Genomic DNA, 25176 nt, shown 5'->3' on the forward strand with positions numbered 1-25176 from the left:
CTGAAGTCAGACGAGGAGTGGCTTCAAGTTATGATACAATCCTGAGAGGGAGTGGGCTGCTGAAGCAAAATGGAATAAAAGTCTCAGGTGTGTTGAGGAAGGCAAGGAACACTGACGCTAGAAAGAGGAGTCACCGGCACGAATACTGAAGTTTCCTAGGACCTAAAGAGAAAATGACTGCTTGACAAGTGCCACAAGGTCCTCAATAAATGTGGAGAGGGAACTAGAGATAAGAAAATTAGAGGAAAGAGGGATGGATATGAAAGCCTAAATGGAAAATGGATTTTACTTGAGAGCGGAAGATAAAGATACATGAAGCACACATGTTTGGGAGCGACTGCCTACCTATTTCAGCTACTCCCCACCCATATCGTCTACTGAAAAAGTAGAACTAGGAGGCTGTATTTCAACCAAGTGATTCCTATTCTCATACTCTGATGACTCAGCCTCAGCTGTTTCAATCATCACCTTTCAGACTTCTCTCCCATGAATTCAGTTTTGAGTATACTAAGAGACAGTGAAACGGCAGAAAGGAAGCTGACATTTGGAGGTATTACGAGTCACACTGATGGCTGAGCACTCAAGGGAAGGTCCGTGATTTCCACTACTGAAAACACAATCCGATTCTGCCTTTTAAAACACTGTGAGATAATAGAAAATATATAACTTGGTCTCTGTTCCCTGTTCCTGGCAAGAGCCCCTAAAGCCCTTGTAATTTCCTAAGTGATAAGAGCACTAGGGCATCTTTTGTTCTAATGAGGCAACTCTGGGTGGGCTCCTGGATGGCTCCTGGATGAGGGCTGGTCACCAGAAAAACCAAGTCATGATTAGAAGCTTGGAATTTTCAGGCCCCTTCCCACCCCCATCCCACCCCAATTCTCCAGAGGGGGAGAGGGACTGAAAATGGAGTTAATAATCGAGCATGCCTACATGAAGAAGCCTCCATAAAAATCTCAATAGCACGGGATTTAGGGAGCTTCTGGTTAGAAAACACATCCATACACTGGCAGAGTGAAACACCTAACTCCACAAAGACACCTGTGCTCAGGACCCTCCAGGCCTCTCCTTACGTATCTTTTTGTCTGCCTGTTCATCTGTATCCTTTATAATATCCTGTAATAAACTGGTAAGCATAAGTAAATGTTTCCCTGAGTTCTGTGAGCTCCTCTAGCAAGTAACTGAACCCAAGGGGGAGAACGTCATGGGAACCTCTGATGTGTAGTCAAGTCAGGCAGAAGATGTGGGTAATCTGGGTACCTACTACTTGCGATTGGCATCTGAAGTGGAGAGCAGTCTTGTGAAACTGAGTCCTTAATCTGTGGGATCTGACACTACCTCCAGGTAGAAAATGTTAGCATTGAGTTATGTTGTAGGACACCCAGCTAGTGTCAGCTAGAATTGCTTGTTGTGGGGAAAAAAACCCACATATTCAGTGACCAGAAGTTTCAGAAGTGAAGTGTTTTGTGTGAGTGGTAAAGGAGTCACGTAAAAGGGAAAACAGAGCTTCCTCTACTGCACCAGCCCTGGAGGCCTTGAAAGAGTTTTCCCAGTCCTACACTTTAGGTATATGTATACACACAAAATGAAAAGCGAGAAAAAGGGGAGAAAGATATTGAAAGTACATAGTGAGGAATGGTAAGGTACAAGGATTTGTTTTAAGCCACACTTACAAAGGCAGATCTCTAATACAGGAAACTAAAAGTAAAAAAAAAAAAAACTGTCAATAGAGGAAGAGCTTACCTTTGAAGAATCAACTCTGCTTGTTGTTTAGAAATAGTTAGACCTAGTATCTGGAGAGACTGGACAATTTCAGAAGCCTCAATTTTTCCTTTAAAAAATAAAAATTATAAACTTAGAACTGATAAGGACCTTAGAAATCACGAATTTCAAATCCCTCACTTTATAAGGGAGAGGCTTGGACTGATTAAGGTAAAATTGTGAATTTAGATGAGCTATAGATTTGCTTAAGTACATATTGCAACACCAACTCAAATTTCAACAAATATATTAAACAAATATACACACATTATTTCACTCAAAAGTCATAACAGCCTTGTAGGTAAATAATGACATTCCATCTAAAGAAAAGACTGAGACGTACATGGCCTTACCAAGAAATGACATTAAGAAGCAGCAGAACTGAGATTCAAATCAAGATACTCTGACTTTGAGGTAAATTCAATTAAGCTAGGATCTATTCATTTTAAAGCATGCATTTCTACATTTTAATAAATGATTAAGCATTTATTATACATAAATATGTAAGGCACTGAGTTAAAAGAAAGTAGAAAATGACTAAATGAAGCCAAAGAGTGTGGAATATTCTTTTGAGAAATCTGGCAATAAAAATAAAGCAGGATAGTAGGATGATGGAAGTAGGAAAATTATTATTATAAGAGCAATTAGAGCATGTTGTAGAAAGGAGAAGAATCAGAAGAGAAGAAGAAAGAGAAAACATAAGCAATAAATGTAAGATTGCGTTTCCCTCAAGCATCCCACAGACCCATGAGGATCCTAAGACTAAGATGCATGGACCAGGTAAACAAACCAAAGGGTCTGATGCCAAACCAGGATTAACAGCAAAGTTCTCCAGGAAAAGAGGAAGACAAAAATTACTGTTAGTGGTGAAAGGGAAGACTCCCTTTAAGGGAAGGACTTTGAAGGAATGACAGGATTTGGAGAGACTTCTCCCAGGGAGAAGAAAGGAGCAGCACGAGAATCTGGACAATGTAAGAGCAGTTAGAGGCGTCACCCTGTTAGCGATGAAATTTTTCAAATACCACTCTGAATAATCTCCTTTCTGGCTGCACTCTCAAAGAAGTACAGTTGATTCTCATTATTCACTGTAGTTACTTTCTATAAGGTCACCATGAACACAGAACTAAAGAACCGAACCGCTGTTCCTAAGGGAAATACAGGGTTAGGCTCCTGTGCCTCTGGTCACAATATTCTCATCAACCAATCAATACAAAACCTTGTTTTCTGTGTGTTTCTGTTTAAAGACACCTTGCTTAATATATATTATTGACTCATAAACATTGAACTCATGGTCAACAGCACTATAACTCATGCCTGAGTGAAGCTTTTCTGACACACCTATTTTCTTCCAAAGGCACGTCACAGCCTTCCCACATTTAGGAACACTCGACAGCATTTCAGCACTGTTCTTGGGAGCCATTGCAAATAGTGAAATCACCAATAAAAAGCATAAAAATGCAAAACACATGGCACCAAGTAGACTGCAAAAGGACTTGTTTACAATAAAAAAGCTAAAACAAGAACGCAGCGCATCGCCTCTTTCTATCTCAGCTTTAGAAATGTGCTCACCAAGAAAATGAAATTTGTGGCTGCTCAGCGCAAATCCATGAATGACTGCAAAAGCGCTGTGAGTATTGATGTGGGGGTTATTTGTGGAGTTAAATTTTAGCAAGTAGAAAAATTCTCAAATACAGAATTCATGAATAATGAGGATAGACTGTATATGCTTTGCTTTAAGAAAGTCTAATAAACAAAAGTATGAACCTATAATGAAAAAGTGTTTTTGAATTACAAAAACAAGATAAACTAAGGGGAAACTGTTTGTATTTACTACAAATTTCATCTTTAACACAACATTATAAATCAACTATACCTCAATAAAAAATAAAAATATTTCACCTTTAATTATTTCTTCTGGTGCATTTAGAATTTTCTGAAATGGACCATTGATAGTGCATACTGTACATACTGAACGATCAGCCTCTACTTATCCGGAGATGATCCTGAGGTAACTTCATCTCCCGCTACTGCCTGCCCTAACACTATATAGACAGTCCCTTCTCTGCAGCTGAACTTTAGAGGGTTCAGGGTGGGATGAAAGTTTGTGGGAAGAAATAAATTTGATTGTAAGAATTGAATTTTGCTGCAAGATTGGACTAAGGTAGACTTGGAACATACAATGTAAGGTTTATGGGTGGTAACAAATATTCTAACAGTACTACTTTCCACCACAAACTCAGCTCTTCCTGGCCAAGTCACAGATTTGAACGATCATCAAAACCATTCAAAGGGTTTAGTTGTTTCTTTGTTTGAAGGAACTTGCCTTGAGTCTAACTGAAGTTAATGTTCAGTAAAAATCAGGGATCAGCAAACTATAACCCTCTGGCCGAATGAGGCCAGTTGCCTGCTTTTGTAAATAAAGTTTTATTGGAACACAGCCATGCCTACTCATTTACATATTATCTATGACTGTTTCTGCACTGTGACAGCAGAAATGAGTACCTGCAACTGAGATCACACAGCCCACTAAGCTAAAATACTATCTGGACTTCTACAAAAAAAAAAAGTTTGCCTATCCCTGGTATGAACCATATTTTCTCTCAATTTATTTGTTTAACTTGTTTCTTGAATAACAAATCTTGAATGAAATGGCCTTGACCACTCATGCGTGGGGAGGGGTCTGAGGCTGCATTATACATTTTTATTTTATTTTTTTATTTTAAATTTTTTATTTTTTTGGTACGCGGGCCTCTCACTGTTGTGGCCTCTCCCACTGCGGAGCACAGGCTCCGGACGCGCAGGCTCAGCGGCCACGGCTCACGGGCCCAGCCGCTCCGCGGCACACGGGATCTTCCCGGACCGGGGCACGAACCCGTGTCCCCTGCATCGGCAGGCGGACTCCCAACCACTGTGCCACCAGGGAAGCCCTGCGTTATACATTTTTAAAATAAATGCCCTCTTCCTATCAAAGGTTGCCTCTGGTGATAAGGGTTTGATAGCTCTTCCCTTTCTCCTACAGTGGCCCTTACTTCTTGCTCCACATGACTGGGACTCTAACTCCAAGCTATTAATCTAAATAGAAAAACTATAATCCCAATCAGAAGGTATATATTTAAACGTCTATCTGCTATTTTCTTTTTTAACTTTCAGAATCAGAGCATCTTCTTTGATCACATGTAATTCTTTCAAAAAGACTATCAAATATAAGATAATCTGAAAGTTGTTTAAATTTTAGAATATATAATACTCATGCTTAGTATGAATAAAAATAACTGTTGCCCAGAGAGCAAAAAAACATAATTATTATTTTTAACCCATAGCTTTAAGTCAAATCAGTATAAGGTTCCATAATTAATATTTTACAAAGGCCCTACTCACAGTTTATGATTCATTAGGCAAAGCTACATATAACTTTTCTTCACTAAAAACATTCTACATAAAAATCACATTACTAAGAAAAACAAGTATTAACACAAGTAATAATTATCATCTAAAAATAGACTGACTAAATATACATTGTTTTAGACTTTTGGAAGCATGAGATGTGCTTCTTCATAGCTGGTGATAAATAGAAAAGAAAGACACACCATCATTATTTTTGTCCAAACTCTTAAATGCCAATTTCATTTGTTTCTCATGGTCTTTAAGGTACTTCATAAATTCTTCAAAATCCAGCTTTCCATCTTTGTTGACATCACCAGTAGTAAAAATTTTCTACAAAAAAGAAAAAAATTAGAGATATTTTTATATGGGTTAAAAATACTAGATGTTTTGTACGTCAAGCAGATTGGCTGTTTTCCTATTAAGACTTGTATTTTATAAATCCCAAGATAGAAGACAAAATCTTGACCTAAATTTAAATGTTTAAAATAGTATTTTTCCCTTTAATTTCCAAAATTAAATAATCTTTTCCTAAAGATGATTCTTATAAAAAGCTGTCATATCAAACTGTCTATCTCTATTAAGAAAAATCATTCCTTTTGAGAAAGAAATAATATATTATTTCACACAAATATATGTATTGATATATACACACACATAATATATATATACATAATATATATGGGTACAATATATAAAATTGATAATACTATATATATAATTATATGAATACAATATATAAATTGATACTATATATATACACATATAATACTATATGTATTATACATACACATATGTACATGTATAATACTATATATTATACATACATATGTACATAATAAATATATACATAACACTATATATGGACACACATACATACACAAGATAAATGTATTACAGTAATCCCAGGTTGGGTTAACATATTTTTTTTAATCTTGTAATCCACCACAGTAACAGAATAAAAAAGAAAAGTCATGTGGTTACCTTAATAAATGCAGAAAAACATTTGATGGATTCAATATCATTTGTGACTAAAAACTCTGAGCAAACTAGGAATGGTGCTTCCTCAAACTAATAAAGGGTATCTACAAAGAATTCTAGCCTTTTTTGTTTAAACTAGTATGACTAGGATTCTCTTATCTGCAACCTAAATGCCATCAATTATTACTTACAGTTTTAAAAGCAAATACATTTGTAATGTCACTGAAAAATAATTATTGCTATTTAATTACTTTTACAAATTAGACTGAGGATGATTTTCATCTGGAAATTATTTTCTGATTACTCAACACATACACTGAGATTTGCATAATCCAAGAGAAAATGTCACAGCATTCTGGGGCCCCCTTTATGTACTGAAGTTTCATCTAAGAAGTTTATATCTCGGTCAATGAAAATAACAGTGAACAACTATCATTTTAGAAATTACAAGTTAAAGGACATCTCTAACACTATCTTTGAACAGCCTGATTTTTTTACCCATATTTCATTAGCCTTTGTTACGGTAAATAAAGGTTCCCAGAGTTACAACTGTCTAATGACTCTGACTTCTGAGTTTTCTTGCCTATTCCTCTGTGGAAATAAAGACCAGTCAAAGGAGAAAAGGAAAGGCTGTTTATTCTGAGATTACTATAGCAAGGAAGTCAACCACTGTCACTTGTATTTTGGCTCAAAGGCAGGAAGAAGAGCGGGAAAGCTTTATAGTAGGAAAAAAAAGGTTTTGGGGTGTGCCCTGATTGGAGACTGTTGGCCTGGGAAAACTGTAGGTGGGCTAAAGCAAAAGTGGGGCATCCTGTGTGATTGGTTACGGGGGCATATTTGGCTTTTTCTGGTTGGTCCTAAGTTGGAAGCAGGGACAAAAATTGGGGAAAATGTCAGTTATCAATTAATTTCTGGCCATTTGGGGCTGATTGTTACACAAGTTATTGTTTAGCTTCCTGGACTGTCGCTAGAGATAGCATTCTGGCTTCCAGTAAGTCTTACAGCGGGTTGGCTTCCTGGATTTTTTATTATAAACAAGGGGTAGTTTTCTGGGTAGGCCTTAGGTCAAAGTTCAAAATTTTTTTAATTGAAATATAGTTGATATACAATATTAAGTTAGTTTCAGGTGTACTACATAGTGATTTGACATTTGCACACATTATGAAATTCAAAGTTCAATTTTAAATATGGTCTAACACTGTCTATTTGCATATTCAGTCTCTCACCTTTCACAGCAAAAAAACAAACCAAAACAAATATCATTCAAAAAATCTGGGGCCTTTAAAAATGCTTTGCCAAAGCCCTTCAGGGAGCGTGAGGCTTTTCAGGCCATGAGACACCTCATCTCTTTGCATGGCCTTGCAATAAACTAAACCTTTCTTTGCTCCAAGCTCTGATGTTTCAGTTTGTTTGGCCTCACTGTGCGTCAGGCACATGAACTTGCATTAACAATTTTGGCGAAGCCAGCCTAGGAGTCCGTGCCCATAGCAGGTCCACTCCAGCTTGGGGCAGCCCCTTCCCTGAGCCCCCAGCAACTGCCGGAGCCCATTTCCCTCTGGAGATCTCAGACGGACTGTCCCCAAGAGGTGCTGGCTGCCATGGCATGAGGCTGTTTGGAATCGACAAACATCTGGAGTTGAGGTCCACATTCAGCGTTGTTGGAGTTTCTGACAAGAAATTTGCTGTGGTCCTCTCTTTGCTCCTCTGTAGATTTTAGGAGGAAGGCGGAAGATGGCGGAAGAGTAAGACGCGGAGATCACCTTCCTCCCCACAGATACACCAGAAATACATCTACACGTGGAACAACTCCTACAGAACACCTACTGAACGCTGGCAGAAGACCGCAGACCTCCCAAAAGGTAAGAAACCCCCCACGTACCTGGGTAGGGCAAAAGAAAAAAGAATAAACAGAGACAAAAGGATAGGGATGGGACCTGCACCAGTGAGAGGGAGCTGTGAAGGAGGAAAGGTTTCCACACACTAGGAAGCCCCTTCGCGGGTGGAGACTGCGGGTGGCAGAAGGGGAAGCTTCAGGGCCGCGGAGGAGAGCACAGCAACAGGGGTGTGGAGGGCAAAGCAGAGAGATTCCCGCACAGAGGATCGGTGCCGACCGGCACTCACCAGCCGGAGAGGCTTGTCTGCTCACCCGCTGGGGCGGGTGGGGCTGTGAGTTGAGGCTCGGGCTTCGGTCGGAGCCCCGGGAGAGGACTGGGGTTCGCGGCGTGAACACAGCCTGCAGGGGGTTAGTGCACCACGGCTGCCCGGGAGGGAGTCCGGGGAAAAGTCTGGACCTGCCGAACAGGCAAGAGACTTTTTCTTCCCTGTTTCCTGGTGCACGAGGAGAGGGGATTAAGAGCGCTGCTTAAAGGAGTTCCAGAGACAGGCGCGAGCCACGGCTAACAGCGCGTACCCGAGACGGGCATGAGACGCTAAGGCTGCTGCTGCCGCCACCAAGAAGCCTTGTGTGAGCACAGGTCACAATCCACACCCCTCTTCCGGGGAGCCTGTGCAGCCCGCCACTGCCAGGGTCCCGGGATCCAGGGACAACTTCCCCGGGAGAATGCACGGCACGCCTCCGGCTGGTGCAACATCACCCTGGCCTCTGCCACCGCAGGCCCGCCTCGCACCCCGTGCCCCTCCCTCCCCGCCGGCCTGAGTGCGCCAGAGCCCCCGAATCAGCGGCTCTTTTAACCCCATCCTGTCTGAGCAAAAAACAGACGCCCTCCAGCGACCTACACGCAGTGGCAGGGCCAAATCCAAAGCTGAGCCCTGGGAGCTGTGAGAACAAAGAAGAGAAAGGGAAATCTCTCCCAGCAGCCTCAGAAGCAGCGGATTAAAGCTCCACAATCAACTTGATATACCCTGCACCTGTGGAATACCTGAATAGACAACCAATCATCCCAAATTAAGGAAGTGGACTTTAGGAGCAAGATCTATGATTTTTTCCCTTTTCCTCTTTTTGTGAGTGTGTATGTGTATGCTTCTGTGTGAGATCTTGTCTGTATAGTCTTGCTTCCACCATTTGTCCTAGGGTTCTATCCGTCCATGGTTTTTTTAATGTTTTTCTTAATAATTAATTTTAATAACGTTATTATACTTTACCTTCGTTCTTTCTTTCCTTCTTTCTTTCCTTCCTTCCTTCCCTCCTTTAGACAACGAATCATCCCAAATTGAGGAGGTGGTCTCTGACAGCAAGATTTATGATTTTTCCCCATTTACCTCTTTTAGTGAGGGTGTATGTGTATGCTTCTGTGTAAGATTTTGTCTGTATAGCTTTGCTTCCAACATTTGTCCTAAGGTTCTATCCGTCACTTTTTTTTTTTCTAAATAAGAATTTTTTAATTCAATAACTTTATTATACTTTATTCTTTTTACTGTATCTTCTTCCTTTCTGTCTTTTTTCCTTCTTTCCCTCCTTCCTTCCTCCCTCCCTCCCTCCCTCCTTTCGTTCCTTCTTGCCTTCTTTCCTTCTTTCCTTCTTTGCTTCTTTCTTCCTTCCTTCCTACCCTCCTTTCCTTCTTTCTTTCCTCATACTTCTACTAATTCCCTCTACTTTTTCTCCCTTTTATCCTGAGCCGTGTGGATGAAAAGCTCTTGGTGCTCCAGCCAGGAGGCAGGGCTCTGCCTCTGAGGTAGGAGAGCCAACTTCAGGACACTGGTCAACAAGAGACCTCCCAGCTCCACATAATATCAAACGGCGAAAATATCCCAGAGACCTCCATCTTAACACCAGCACCCAGCTTCACTCAACGACCAGCAAGCCACAGTGCTGGACAACCTATGGCAAACAACTAGCAAAACAGGAACACAACCCCACCCATTAGCAGAGAGGCTGCCAAAAATCATAATAAGGCCACAGACACCCCAAAACACACCACCAGACGTGAACCTGCCCACTAGAGAGACAAGATCCAGCCTCATCCACCACAACACAGGCACTAGTCCCGTCCACCAGGAAGCCTACACAACCCACTGAACCAACCTTAGCCACTGGAGACAGACATCAAAAACAGCAGGAACTACGAACCTGCAGCCTGCAAAAAGGAAACCCCAAACACAGGAAGATAACCAAAATGAGAAGACAGAAAAACACACAGCAGATAAAGGAGCAAGATAAAAATGCACCAGACCTAACAAATGAAGAGGAAATAGGCAGTCTACCTGAAAAAGAATTCAGAATAATGATAGTAAGGTTGATCCGAAATCTTGGAGATAGAATGGACAATAGAATGGACAAAATGCAAGAATCAGTTAACAAGGACCTAGAAGAACTAAAGATGAAACAAGCAACGATGAACAACACAATAAATGAAATTAAAAGTACTCTAGATGGGATCAATAGCAGAATAACTGAGGCAGAAGAACGGATAAGTGACCTGGAAGATAAAATAGTGGAAATAACTACTGCAGAGCAGAATAAAGAAAAAAGAATGAAAAGAACTGAGGACAGTCTCAGAGACCTCTGGGACAACATTAAACGCACCAACATTCGAATTACAGGGGTTCCAGAAGAAGAAGAGAAAAAGAAAGGGACTGAGAAAATATTTGAAGAGATTATAGTTGAAAACTTCCCTAATATGGGAAAGGAAATAGTTAATCAAGTCCAGGAAGCACAGAGAGTCCCATACAGGATAAATACAAGGAGAAATACGCCAAGACACATATTAATCAAACTGTCAAAAATTAAATACAAAGAAAGCATATTAAAAGCAGCAAGGGAAAAACAACAAATAACACATAAGGGAATCCCCATACGGTTAACAGCTGATCTCTCAGCAGAAACCCTACAAGCCAGAAGGGAGTGGCAGGACATACTAAAAGTGATGAAGGAGAAAAACCTGCAGCCAAGACTACTCTACCCAGCAAGGATCTCATTCAGATTTGATGGAGAAATTAAAACCTTTACAGACAAGCAAAAGCTGAGAGAGTTCAGCACCACCAAACCAGCTTTACAACAACTGCTAAAGGATCTTCTCTAGGCAAGAAACACAAGAGAAGGAAAAGACCTATAATAACGAACCCAAAACAATTTAGAAAATGGGAATAGCAACATACATATCGATAATTACCTTAAATGTAAATGGACTAAATGCTCCCACCAAAAGACACAGATTAGCTGAATGGATACAAAAACAAGACCCATATATATGCTGTCTACAGGAGACCCACTTCAGACCTAGAGACACATACAGACTGAAAGTAAGGGGATGGAAAAAGATATTCCATGCAAATGGAAACCAAAAGAAAGCTGGAGTAGCAATTCTCATATCAGACAAAATAGACTTTAAAATAAGGACTATTAAAAGAGACAAAGAAGGACACTACATAATGATCAAGGGATCGATCCAAGAAGAAGATATAACAATTGTAAATATTTATGCACCCAACATAGGAGCACCTCAATACATAAGGCAAATACTAACAGCCATAAAAGGGGAAATCGACAGTAACACATTCATAGTAGGGGACTTAAACACCCCACTTTCACCCATGGACAGATCATCCAAAATGAAAATAAATAAGGAAACACAAGCTTTAAATGATACGTTAAACAAGATGGACGTAATTGATATTTATAGGACACTCCATCCAAAAACAACAGAATACACATTTTTTTCAAGTGCTCATGGAACATTCTCCAGGATAGATCATATCTTAGGTCACAAATCAAGCCTTGGTAAATTTAAGAAAATTGAAATTGTATCAAGTATCTTTTCTGACCACAACGCCATGAGACTAGATATCAATTACAGGAAAAGATCTGTAAAAAATACAAACACATGGAGGCTAAACAATACACTACTTAATAATGAAGTGATCACTGAAGAAATCAAAGAGGAAATCAAAAACTACCTAGAAACAAATGACAATGGAGACACACGACCCAAAACCTGTGGGATGCTGCAAAAGCAGTTCTAAGGGGGAAGTTTATAGCAATACAAGCCCACCTTAAGAAGCAGGAAACATCTCGAATAAACAACCTAACCTTGCACCTCAAGCAATTAGAGAAAGAAGAACAAAAAAACCCCAAAGCTAGCAGAAGGAAAGAAATCATAAAAATCAGATCAGAAATAAATGAAAAAGAAATGAAGGAAACAATAGCAAAGATCAATAAAACTAAAAGCTGGTTCTTTGAGAAGATAAACAAAATAGATAAACCACTAGCCAGACTCATCAAGAAAAAAAGGGAGAAGACTCAAATCAATAGAATTAGAAATGAAAAAGGAGAGGTAACAACTGACACTGCAGAAATAAAAGAGATCATGAGAGATTACTACAAGCAACTCTATGCCAATAATGGACAATCTGGAAGAAATGGACAAATTCTTAGAAATGCACAACCTGCCAAGACTGAATCAGGAAGAAATAGAAAATACGAACAGACCAATCACAAGCACTAAAATTGAAACTGTGATTAAAAATCTTCCAACAAAGAAAAGCCCAGTCCCAGATGGCTTCACAGGCGAATTCTATCAAACATTTAGAGAAGAGCTAACACCTATCCTTCTCAAACTCTTCCAAAATATAGCAGAGGGAGGAACACTCCCAAACTCCTTCTACGAGGCCACCATCACCTTGATACCAAAACCAGACAAGGATGTCACCTAGAAAGAAAACTACAGGCCAATATCACTGATGAACATAGATGCAAAAATCCTCAACAAAATACTAGCAAACAGAATCCAACAGCACATTAAAAGGATCATACACAATAATCAAGTGGGGTTTATCCCAGGAATGCAAGGATTCTTCAATATACGCAAATCTATCAATGTGATAAACCATATTAACAAACGGAAGGAGAAAAGCCATATAATCATCTCAATAGATGCAGAGAAAGCTTTTGACAAAATTCAACACCGATTTATGATAAAAACCCTGCAGAAAGTAGGCATAGAGGGAACTTTCCTCAACATAATAAAGGCCATATATGACAAGCCCACAGCAAACATCATCCTCAATGGTGAAAAACTGAAAGCATTTCCACTAAGATCAGGAACAAGACAAGGTTGCCCACTCTCACCACTCTTATTCAACATAGTTTTGGAAGTTTTAGCCACAGCAATCAGAGAAGAAAAGGAAATAAAAGGAATCCAAATCGGAAAAGAAGAAGTAAAACTGTCACTGTTTGCAGATGACATGATCCTATACATAGAGAATCCTAAAGATGCTACCAGAAAACTACTAGAGCTAATCAATGAATTTGGTAAAGTGGCAGGATACAAAATTAATGCACAGAAATCTCTGGCATTCCTATATACTAATGATGAAAAATCTGAAAGTGAAATCAAGAAAACACTCCCATTTACCATTGCAACAAAAAGAATAAAATATCTAGGAATAAACCTACCTAAGGAGACAAAAGACCTGTATGCAGAAAATTATAAGACACTGATGAAAGAAATTAAAGATGATACAAATAGAGGGAGAGATATACCATGTTCTTGGATTGGAAGAATCAACATTGTGAAAATGACTCTACTTCCCAAAGCAATCTATAGATTCAATGCAATCCCTATCAAACTACCACTGGCATTTTTCACAGAACTAGAACAAAAAATTTTGCAATTTGTATGGAAACACAAAAGACCCCGAATAGCCAAAGCAATCTTGAGAACGAAAGAAGGAACTGGAGGAATCAGGCTCCCTGACTTCAGACTATACTACAAAGCTACAGTTATCAAGACGGTATGGTACTGGCACAAAAACAGAAAGATAGATCAATGGAACAGGATAGAAAGCCCAGAGATAAACCCATGCACATATGGACACCTTATCTTTGATAAAGGTGGCAGTAATGTACAGTGGAGAAAGGACAGCCTCTTCAACAAGTGGTGCTGGGAAAACTGGACAGCTACATGTAAAAGTATGAGATTAGATCACTCCCTAACACCGTACACAAAAATAAGCTCAAAATGGATTAAAGACCTAAATGTAAGGCCAGAAACTATCAAACTCTTAGAGGAAAACATAGGCAGAACACTCTATGACATAAATCACAGCAAGATCCTTTCTGACCCACCTCCTAGACAAATGGAAATAAAACCAAAAATAAACAAATGGGACCTAATGAAACTTCAAAGCTTTTGCACAGCAAAGGAAACCGTAAACAAGACCACAAGACAGCCCTCAGAGTGGGAGAAAATATTTGCAAATGAAGCGACTGACAAAGGATTAATCTCCAAAATTTACAAGCAGCTCATGCAGCTCAATAACAAGAAAACAAACAACCCAATCCAAAAATGGGCAGAAGACCTAAATAGACATTTCTCCAAAGAAGATATACAGACTGCCAACAAACACATGAAAGAATGCTCAACATCATTAATCATTAGAGAAATGCAAATCAAAACTACAATGAGATATCATCTCACACCAGTCAGAATGGCCATCATCAAAAAATTTGGAAACAATAAATGCTGGAGAGGGTGTGGAGAAAAGGGAACACTCTTGCACTGCTGGTGGGAATGTGAATTGGTTCAGCCACTGTGGAGAACAGTATGGAGGTTCCTTAAAAAACTACAAATAGAACTACCATATGACCCAGCAATCCCACTACTGGGCATATACCCTGAGAAAACCGAAATTCAAAAAGAGTCATGTACCAAAATGTTCATTGCAGCTCTATTTACAATAGCCCAGAGATGGAAACAACCTAAGTGCCCATCATTGGATGAATGGATAAAGAAGATGTGGCACATATATACAATGGAATATTACTCAGCCATAAAAAGAAACGAAATTGAGCTATTTGTAATGAGGTGGATAGACCTAGAGTCTGTCATACAGAGTGAAGTAAGTCAGAAAGAAAAAGACAAATACCGTATGCTAACACATATATATGGAATTTAAGAAAAAAAAAAATGTCATGAAGAACCTAGGGGTAAGGCAGGAATAAAGATGCAGACCTCCTAGAGAACAGACTTGAGGTTATGGGGAGGGGGAAGGGTGAGCTGTGACAGGGCGAGAGAGAGTCATGGACATATACACACTAACAAACGTAGTAACGTAGATAGCTAGTGGGAAGCAGCCGCATGGCACAGGGATATTGGCTCGGTGCTTTGTGACAGCCTGGAGGGGTGGGATAGGGAGGGTGGGAGGGAGGGAGACACAAAAGGGAAGAGATATGGGAACATATGTATATGTATAACTGATTCACTTTGTTATAAAGCAGAAACTAACACACCATTGTAAAGCAATTGTATCCCAATAAAGATGTAAAAAAAAAAATCTGTTATCAGAATAAAAAGTTGTATCTTTTCTTTCTTAGCAGTATGTAAGTACCATTTCTATATTTAAAAAATCAATTGAATTCTCAATCTATATAAATAAACTTCTACTACGGAATCTGGAGACATGGGGGTGAAAACTCACATCAAAACTTCCTAGAGATGTCACCATCACCTGAGGAAAAGCCACATCAGTTTCCCTGAAATATACGGTTCTATGTGGCTGGTGCAGAGACTGCCAGAGTTTTGATATGTGAGACATCATCAGTCATAAAAAGCCTTTATATGGCTCACACCACCTCTTACCAAAAACAAAAGACAAATATGCAAAAAAATTTGTTTTGATAAAGAAGAAATGTGTTTTAAAGCGTTAAACTTGTTTATGGCATAACCCTGAATTTCTTATGAAAGGTTAGTTTGTATCAAATAAACAAATATCAATACAAGTCACATGTGAAAATCTAAGTACAAGAGTAGCTTTAAAAAAGCATGAAGGACGTTTAGGTTTAAAAGGAAAAACACAATTTAAAAATCCAAGTAAACTTTACAGAGATAATATTTTGGACTGGTCTGGTCCATGGACAACATCCAGTCCAGGCCTCTGATGTTACAAATGAGGAAACCAGGACACAGTGCTTGGCATATAGAACGTGCTCAAAATACAAATGATCAATGACTAAGTGAATGACAAAATAAAGACTCCCAAAGTTCACATGGCTAATAGGAAGAGTTTTACCAAATCTTAACACGACAGAACTCATTTGACAGTTTTTTGAGCATGAAGTGCCAATTATCTTAAATGAATTTGCCAGTCTTTAACTCTCATGGATCTCCATCTATTGGGTTAAACATCCAAAGAGCAAAGATCACTGGAAAGTAATAATTATACTCAATAATAACTTCTGAACAGAAGATAACTTGGAAATACACTGATAGAAATATGCATTAGGCACAGCATACTGAGAAGGATCCTCCCATCTAGGTTGCTGGGGAAAAGATTTGCAAAGGAAAAAATGCCCAAGCTCATTCTTCAAAAGTCTGATGATAGGGCTTCCCTGGTGACGCAGTGGTTGAGAGTCCGCCTGCCGATGAAGGGGACACGGGTTCGTGCCCCGGTCAGGGAGGATCCCGCATGCCGCGGAGCGGCTGGGCCCGTGAGCCATGGCCGCTGAGCCTGCGCGTCCGGAGCCTGTTGCTCCGCAATGGGACAGGCCACAACAGTGAGAGGCCCGCGTACCGCAAAAAAAAAAAAAAAAGTCTGATGATAAAGGCACCTTATGAGGAAACATCAGCATGGGAGAAACCCCAAGAGTACAAGCCACTCAGACTGATTGCCCTCCTTCCAAGAACAGAAACCAAAATACACTATTAGAGAATTTCCAACTACCACACAACTCCCAAAACACACAGTGATTATGCCAGTTCCCTAAAGTGGGAAGAGAGCATCTTTGGCCTAAATGCACATCTAGGCTACTATTAACAGGTGAGTACACTGAACAAGGTGACTCCAAAAACAAGGTTGCAGCCAACATCTTGAGAGCAATTTGAATTTAGAAGTGTTATTAGAGCCAGGGAGAAAATTGAGAAAAATGCTTGAGAGGAGTATTAGTAACGTTGTTATTCTTCATACAGTAACGCTGGTAACAGACCTGAAAACTATAGTGGGGCCCAGCATCAAGCTTGGGAACGTGTAAATTTGGCTTTACCCTTCTCTGCCCAAGGCCCCTCCAGAATTCTCAGACCCAACATCTCTCTGACCACAGCCCCACTGAAGCCCACCTTCCCTTCGTCCTGAATGACCCCTACGTCCTGCAGGCCTTCCTGAAGTTCAAGGATGTCCAGGGCCCCATCTTCATTATGGTCTAGGTATGAAAACAGTTCTTCATCGAAGGCGTCCATCTGGGATGTCTCTGGCGGCAGAGGTGCTTCGGGTGGTCCACGCTGTGACCCCCGTTAGTCTCCCCGAGGTGGAAGTGAGAGGGAGGATAGTGATCTCTGCCCCCCACAGGCCGAGTTGGAAAAGACCTAAGGTAGCAGCTGCCTCTCTGCTACCAAAGCCAAAGCCCCTGGGCCAGGTACAGAACGGAAAGGGGACGGTTCATCGCCACGGCTCCAGAGCAGAAGCATGAGATGCGCTGGGAGCCTCGGAGGGGTTGGTGCTGGAGGCCAGGCCTGGAGTGTGAGGCCATGGAGTTCCGGCCTCACTCCCAGATCAGCCAATCAGACTCCATGTTTCCCACCTCACTCCAGGAGGAGCCTTGTCTCCAGAAGCTTCCTGAGAGACCTCCACACAGGTCTGTCTCTAAAGGTAGAACTTCTTTTTAGAGAAAAGCGGGTAGGGGAGTTTTGAGACATGGACTGTGGGGCCATAATGACTGGTGGTGTTGGTCCAACATTTTTTTGTTTTTTAAGTTGTCTGGTCACACCTAAGACTTCTTCTTCTAAGGTTAAGGAACTTGGGAATTATTGTAATGAAGCTTGGGACCAGAATGAAAATCTGACCATGTGGGCCTTTCCTTCTGTGATCCTCTCCCCAGTTCCTTATCTTCACTCAGTATCTGCAGTGGCTCCAGAGCAAGGCTGCTGAACAGGAGTCCCATCTCCATCTGCACAGATTCCGGCAGCACACTTGGGAGGATAATCTCAAAATGGGCAGAAGTTAAGTCAACTGGGGTCCAGGAGATACTCATAAACAATGTTTATGGCGTCTTCTTAATCGCCACTTTCCGTAACCACTGAGAGCTCTGGCTTCCCTATACACATACCTGTTGGTCCCTCATCAGGCGCCACTGGAAATGTGGAAGTGTAGTTTCACAGTCAAAATTCCACTTTTTACATAAGTTACTTTTAAAAATATGGAGTACTCTTTAAAAACTTGAATGTTAAAATTCATATGGAGTAACAAGAACTCTCATGCTGGTGGGAATGCAAAATGGTACACTTTAGAAGACAGCTTGGCAATTTCTTACAAAACTAAACACACTTTTACCATATAATCCAGCAATCATGCTCCTTGGTATCTACCCAAAGGAGCTGAAAATGTAGGTGCACATGAAAATCTAAACACAAATGTTTGTAGGAGCTTTATTCATAATTCCCAAAACTGGAAGCAACCAAGATGTAGGTGAACGGGTAAGTAAACTGTGGTACATCCAGACAACGGACTATTATTCAGTGCGAGAAAGAAAAAAGCTATCAAGCCATGAAAAGACATGGAGAAATCTTAAGTGCATATTACTAAGTGAAAGAAGCCAACCTGAAAAGGTTACATACTGTATGATTCTAGCAATATCATATTCTGGAAAAGGCAAAACTATAGAGACATTAAAAAGATCAGCGGTTGCCAGACAGTTGGAGAAATGGGTGGAAGGATGAATAGGCAGAGCAGAGAGGATTTTTAGTGCAGTGAAAAATACCCTGTATGATTCTGTAAAGATGGATACACGTCATCATACATTTGTCCAAACCGATAGAATATACAACACCTAAGGTAAACTATGGACTTGGGGTGATATGTCAATGTAGGTTCATCAACTGTAACAAATGTTACCACTCGGTGTCAGATGTTGATCATGGGGGAGGCTATGCATGCGTGGGGGCAGGTGAGATATGGTTAATCTCTAGACCTTCCTCTTAATTTTGCTGTGAACATAAAACTGCTCCCCCAAAATAAAATTTTTTTAATTCATAAAGATAATCTAATCAAGCCGTTATCTGTCAGTTTTTGCTCTATTTACTCATCATGTCAAGTACGGAAAACACAAAGAGGACCATCCCATGTCCTTGAACTACCCATGCGTTTGCCAGGAAGAGATTATGCCATGGTTAGTCATAAGTACTACTGCAAGCTTCGCAATAAACGTTTCTCCCCAGAGCTGTTGAGCAGTGGCAAACATCTAATGTTGTTTCACAAGATGTGCTGTGGCCCAATCAACAAGGAATTCTCCAACAAAAGAGAATTTTACAGTCCACAGGGAATGATCCTTCCCTGGGCATTGCAGAGAATGCAAGTAGTCACAAAGAGTCATAGAAGACAGACATCCAGGCAGGCGCAAGAGTCTTAAGACCAAGTAGAAAAGATAGAAGTCACAGCCAGACTTCTGAATAAAGAAAACAGACTAACAGCATTTTATATAACTGATAGAAGAGAGCAAAACATAGACTTGATCATCTCATCATTTTATTGCCTTAATTCTAAATCCAGATTTTTTTTTTTTGGTTCTACACTATTCTGAAGTCTTCCAAGCCTAAATTGAACCAAAATAAGCATACTTCCAGCTAAAACTGCTGACTCTTCATCATCAGTTTATTTTTCTGATTTCCATTTCAGTAAATTAAAATTCAGATTATTTCTTCTGCTCTTTGATGTTCTGAAATTTTTTTCCTCAGAGTACCTCAAGTGACATCCAAACATTGGGATTGCCTTTTAAAATGTTCTAACGTGGCCTTTGATGAAAAACAATGAGGAGGGGGAGGCAAAGAGGGAGGAGGGAGGAAACGATGGAAAATAATGCAAAAAGCAGACAGGATTACTAGATTCTTATGGGAAAATTAGTAATAACTACTGTATCTCCTTGTTCCTCATACTATCTTCTACTCTCAATTCCTGAGTCACAGGAGAACTTAATGTGAATTTTATCTCTTCTAAAACACTAATTTCATAATGAGGAGATTTAGAAACACATGGAAAACCAGGGTCACTCATATCAGAAGAAACCATAGTGAGTTCGCCTCTAGCTGGTTCTTAATTTTGTCTCAGAACTTGCCTTGATGTCTTTTCCCTTCCCTGTATACTTTTGGAACACTTAGTAACAATTAGTTATTGTATTCCTTATTATGTTCCACATTCTTTCCATTTAAGGCCTAAAGGAACTTAAATAGAAATTTGCTCTCTTCTACTTGCCAAATTCGTTACAAAAGCTTGGCAACATGGAGATGAGATCAAGTCAGACGGAAATTTATAGAGATTTCACTTTAGGCTGAGTATTTGTTTTAGATGCAAATTATCTTGAAACCTTCCCTTGAAGAATCACCCCATAGTTCTCATTTCTAGATACTCCAGTGGGTAATCTCCCCAATCCTTGACATTATACAAACCCTTGACCTATGCCTCTGAAATTCTCCCCCATAAAGACTGACCATGTAACCCTAATTCCAAGTATGTGATTGGCTACTGTCACCCAGGCTCCCCTCCACACCCTCTCTTCCTCCTGTTTTTGCACAGCCACCAGAGTGATCTTCCTAAGTCATAAGTCTGCCTGTGTCCCCTCTTGCTTAAAATCTCCCAAGTGCTCCCATCACTCAATTGATAAAAGTCCAAACCACCTGGCAGGTCCTCAATGCCTTTCATGATCTGGCCCTTGCCTGGCCCTGACATGACACTATTCCTCAAGAAGGCCAACTGGTCACTCGGTGGAAAGTCAGTTATATTGGGTGCCTCCTGTGGTGTAAGGGGCACTGGGTCTTCCTCAGAGGAAGGTAGGGGTTTCCCTTTCCTGCCCACAAAGGTTCAGATAGCACCACTATCTGGGGGCTTGTGGAATGCCTGATCCACAGGCGTGAAATCCCTACAGAACACAGCATCTGACCAGGGGATCCCGTCATAGTGTAAGAGGTGTGCACCTGGGCCCGAGACCACTGGATCCACTGGCCATTTCACACCCCACACCATCAGGAAGCAGCCAACCTCACAGAATGCTGCAATGTCCTACTGAAAGCACAGCCGAAGCACCACCTAGGAGACAATATTTGGCAAAAATGGGTTGCCACCCTTCGGGATACCGTTATGTACACTAAATCAGAGACCTACCATGTAGCTCTGTGCCCCCAAAAGGAAGAACACATGAGTCCAGGAACTAAGAGGTGGAAGCAGGAGTGGTCCCACTTACTATCACTCCCAATGACCCAATGGGAACTTTTTGCTTCCCATCCCCACAACTCTGGGCTCTGCAGTGTTAGCTTCTGGTCCCCAAGCAGGATAGATACACTCCTGTCAGGGAACACAATGAGGGTTCCACTGAACTACAAGCTATAGCTTCCACCTGGACATTTGTAACTCCTTGTGTCCAGGGACCAACAGGCAAGAAAAGAAGTCACCCTCTTAGTAGGTGTAAATTGGCCCTGATCAGCAGGAAGCAGGGCTGCTTCTACACCACCGAGACAGAGAGGAATACTTACGGAACTCAGATGATCCATGTGGACTCCAGGGATGCCCAGTTATAACTGTGAATGGGCACATGCAGCAACATTGGCCTGAGAAGCTCAGATACTGCAGAAAGGAAAGTTTAGGTCACACAACCAGGTAAGTCACAAAGATCTGCAGAGATTCTAGCTGAATGTGAGTGGAATTTAAAATAGATAGTCAAGAAGGGAAATCATGAGTACCAGTTGTGACCAAGTGAAGCAACGGGGACCGTAGTTTGTCCCACTGTCCTCCCTGAGGAAGAGAGGCTGAGAACGATAAGGGAGCACTCCCCAAACCTATGCTGAGAAGCACATCTGTGGGTGCCATGGAGTGGCCTGTGGAGGCCAGGTCAGATCACTCTACAGGCGAACACTCCTGTTTCCTCTCCCTTACCCTTCTTTTGCACACTCAATCCCATCATGGTTTCTGCTCCTAGGAGAATCAGAAATGACGCAGTTAGCACCAGCAGTAGCCCAAGACAAGAGGTAAGAACATGGGGTTTGGGAACTGGCTCATTCACTGCCCAGCAGGCAAAGAGCCTGGAGTGGAACATGGGGGAAGGATGATGCTTTGTACAAGGTGGGAGCCCAAAGCTGAAGATTTCCCAGCGGTGACCTGGGAAAACAACCTGTTTAAGGGGAACACCTGGCTAGTGCAATGACTCAGGCATTTGTAAAATATGGGGGGAACCATGCTATAAGGGTAGGCAAGAAAGCATAATGATGAAAGGAGCAATTCACCGAGAAGCTAAAACAATGCTAAATTTGAATACACCAGCAGTATAGTCCATTATATAGTCTGTTTTTAAAATAAAAGGGAAAATCAACAGAATTATAAAGGAAAGTTAGCAAATGTGCAATTATAGAGGAAATTTTGACAGTAGTAACAGTTTTAGATAATTTAAAGGCTATGATTGCTTATTAGGTACCATGAATTATTCTAAATACTTTACGTATTTTAATTCATCTATTCACAATAACCCTATGAGATAAGTACTCATGTTACCTCTGTCACAGATGAGAAAACTGAAGCTAAAAAAGATATTTTTAATGGCCCAAAGTTAACTAGTAAGTAGCAGAACGAAGATTTAAACCCAAGTGGTTTGACTAGATTTTTCTTACAAGCTCATCTATGTATGTAAAACGATGTTTATCTGGAAAAACTATAGAATCAATAAAAAGATCAGTGGTTGGGGATGTGGGAATGAATAGGCAGAGCACAGAGGACTTTTAGGGCAGTAATAATACTCTATATGATATTATAATTATGGATACATGTCATTATAAATTTGTCCAAACCCATAGAACATACAACACCAAGAGTGAAACCTAAGGTAAACTATGGACTTAAAGTGATAATGAGGTGTCAATGTAGGTTCACCTTTGGTAAAAAATGTACCATTCTGATGAGTGATGTTGACAATGGGGGCGACTATGTATGTGATGTTTAGAGGCAGAGGGTGTATGGGTAGGTAATCTCTGTACCTTCCTCTCAATTCTGTTGTAAACAAAAAACTGCTCTAAAAAAATAGTCTTTTATATATTTATCTTATTTTATCCAACATTTCTAGGTATCTAGCAACAGGAGAATTTTTGGTTTTCTTGTCCTACATATGCTGGAAATAAAAGCACTAACAACTGCTTTACAATTAAGGTTTTTTTTCTTTTAATTATTTCAAATGAGCCACTGTCTTGTTTAGGGTATTTCAAATCACAGCCTTAAATCTTTTTGTACCACTGTGCTTAGATCACTGAGACATGACCCTCATCTTCAAGATGTTTGGTCTTAGTGGAGGGCACAGTCAATAAATAAAAATAGTACCTTTTGAAAATTATAGCAGTAGTGATACAGGAGACAAAGATCTACAAATAGTAGGGTGAGACCAACTCTTCTATAGGGGGTGGTCCAGAAAAGCTCATCACAGAGGAGGTGATATTTATTAAAAAAAAAAACAAACTCTATTTTTTCCTAATCATAAAAATAATAATGCATGATCATTTTAAAAAACTGAAATAATACAAAAATTGTGAAGAAAAAAGTAACAAGGTAATTTAACTCCTACCATCCAGAAGTAATTATTATTAACATTTAATTGAAGAATATACCCATCAAAAAAGAGTGCTGGGAATAGTTAATAATATCTGGCATGAGCACAGAGTGATACTATGTATATGTATGTAGGTATAAAATATATTTTATGTATATGTATAGAATACATATATTGTGTGTGTGACAAATATACACCATCCTGTTCTATATGTTTGCATACACACAGTTTTATACAACTTATTTTATAATTTGTTCTTATATAAATTTTGGAAAATTAAAGACATTTTTTATTCCTGAGTTCCTCTCTCTTTTTATTAATCAGTCTTGCCAGAGATTTGTCTATTTTATTCATATTTTCAAAGACCCAACCAAAAAAGCATATAGTTGGAAATTTAAAGCACACAAATAATTCATGGGTCAAAGATGAAATCATATTGGAAATTAGAAAATACTTAGAACTAAATTACAACAAAAGTACAAACTTACGGGATGCAACTAAAGAAGTGATTAAAGTGATATTGTAGCTCAAAATTAATAAATCAAGCATTTATTAATAACTCAAGAAATTAGAAAAGGGACAAATGAGTAAACCCAAAGAAAGTAGAAGGAAATAAACAAAAGTTAATGGAAGAAAATTTTAAAAATGGAGACAATCTTCAAAAAGTACCAAAAGTTGGCTCTTTCAGTGTATGAATAAAAAAGACAAAGGTTGAAAGGGAAAAAAAAAAGGTTGGCAAGAAAAAAAGATTTGGCAAGATTGAAGAGGAAACAGGGGTGGGGGGGGGAGATATCAGGAATAAAACAGAGAACATAACTACAGAACAGTCAGAACTTTTTAAAAATCACAAGTGAATATAAATATTATGAGCCTTGGACAGAAAGTGCAGTTTCCTAAAAGTTGTAACTTACTAAATCTGACTCAAGAAGAAATAGTAACCTGAAGAGGCCTGTAACTACTAAAGACATTGAATGAGTAGCTTAAAATATAACTACTATAAAAAGTTTTTGGCTCTTATAGCTTAATAGCACTTTACTCTTGGGATAGGGAATGCCAAAGTGTCCTCCTACGTTTCAGTGGGGTTGGAGAGGTTCCAAATATCTCTGCTGATAGGGGCTGCACTTCAGGGACACAATTAAAATGACTCAGAGAAGCTGAAATTGCTCGTAGGATGGGCCAACCCTTCAGGTCAACTTATGTACTTAGGGCATTAAGAATGTCTTAAACAATGGAATGTTGCCTCTCCTCCTCAACAGGAGGTTGGGGGAAACATACCACTGGTTTTCAAACAGTTTTGAAACAGTAGACAAACTAGCTGGTGTAAGAAAGTAGCTTCGAAGAGATACAAAATGTGAGACTTTTTACAGAACTTGGGGCTCACTGAAGTGTGAGAGCTAAAAAAAAAGAAAAAAAGTGGCTAAATTTTTGCATAGGCTTAAAAAGCCCTGGGATGCATTCAGACCAAAAGTACTGGGCACAGGATTTTTAATTCTCAGAGTGAGTCAGAGGGTCCACTGCCCTAATTTTTCTGTAAAAGTACCGGTAGGCTTTCAGATCCTGATGCGCATCCGTTCCGGGGTACCTGGCCCCATTCC

The 25176-nt window shown here is 40.0% G+C and overlaps 1 protein-coding gene across 1 annotated transcript in view; it reads right to left on the bottom strand.

Moving 5' to 3' along the window:
• SLC25A24 (solute carrier family 25 member 24) overlaps positions 1-25176 on the bottom strand; it is a 59080-nt gene that overhangs the window by 33350 nt on the left and 554 nt on the right. The window contains exons 2-3 of the mRNA XM_060026425.1: positions 5346-5472; positions 1741-1828 (exon numbers count right to left, since the gene is read on the bottom strand). Coding sequence (XP_059882408.1) covers positions 1741-1828; positions 5346-5472 — 215 coding nt within the window. The remainder of the gene's footprint in view (positions 1-1740; positions 1829-5345; positions 5473-25176) is intronic.

This window comes from Delphinus delphis, chromosome 1 (genome assembly GCF_949987515.2).
Source record: "Delphinus delphis chromosome 1, mDelDel1.2, whole genome shotgun sequence".
Lineage (NCBI taxonomy): Eukaryota > Metazoa > Chordata > Mammalia > Artiodactyla > Delphinidae > Delphinus > Delphinus delphis.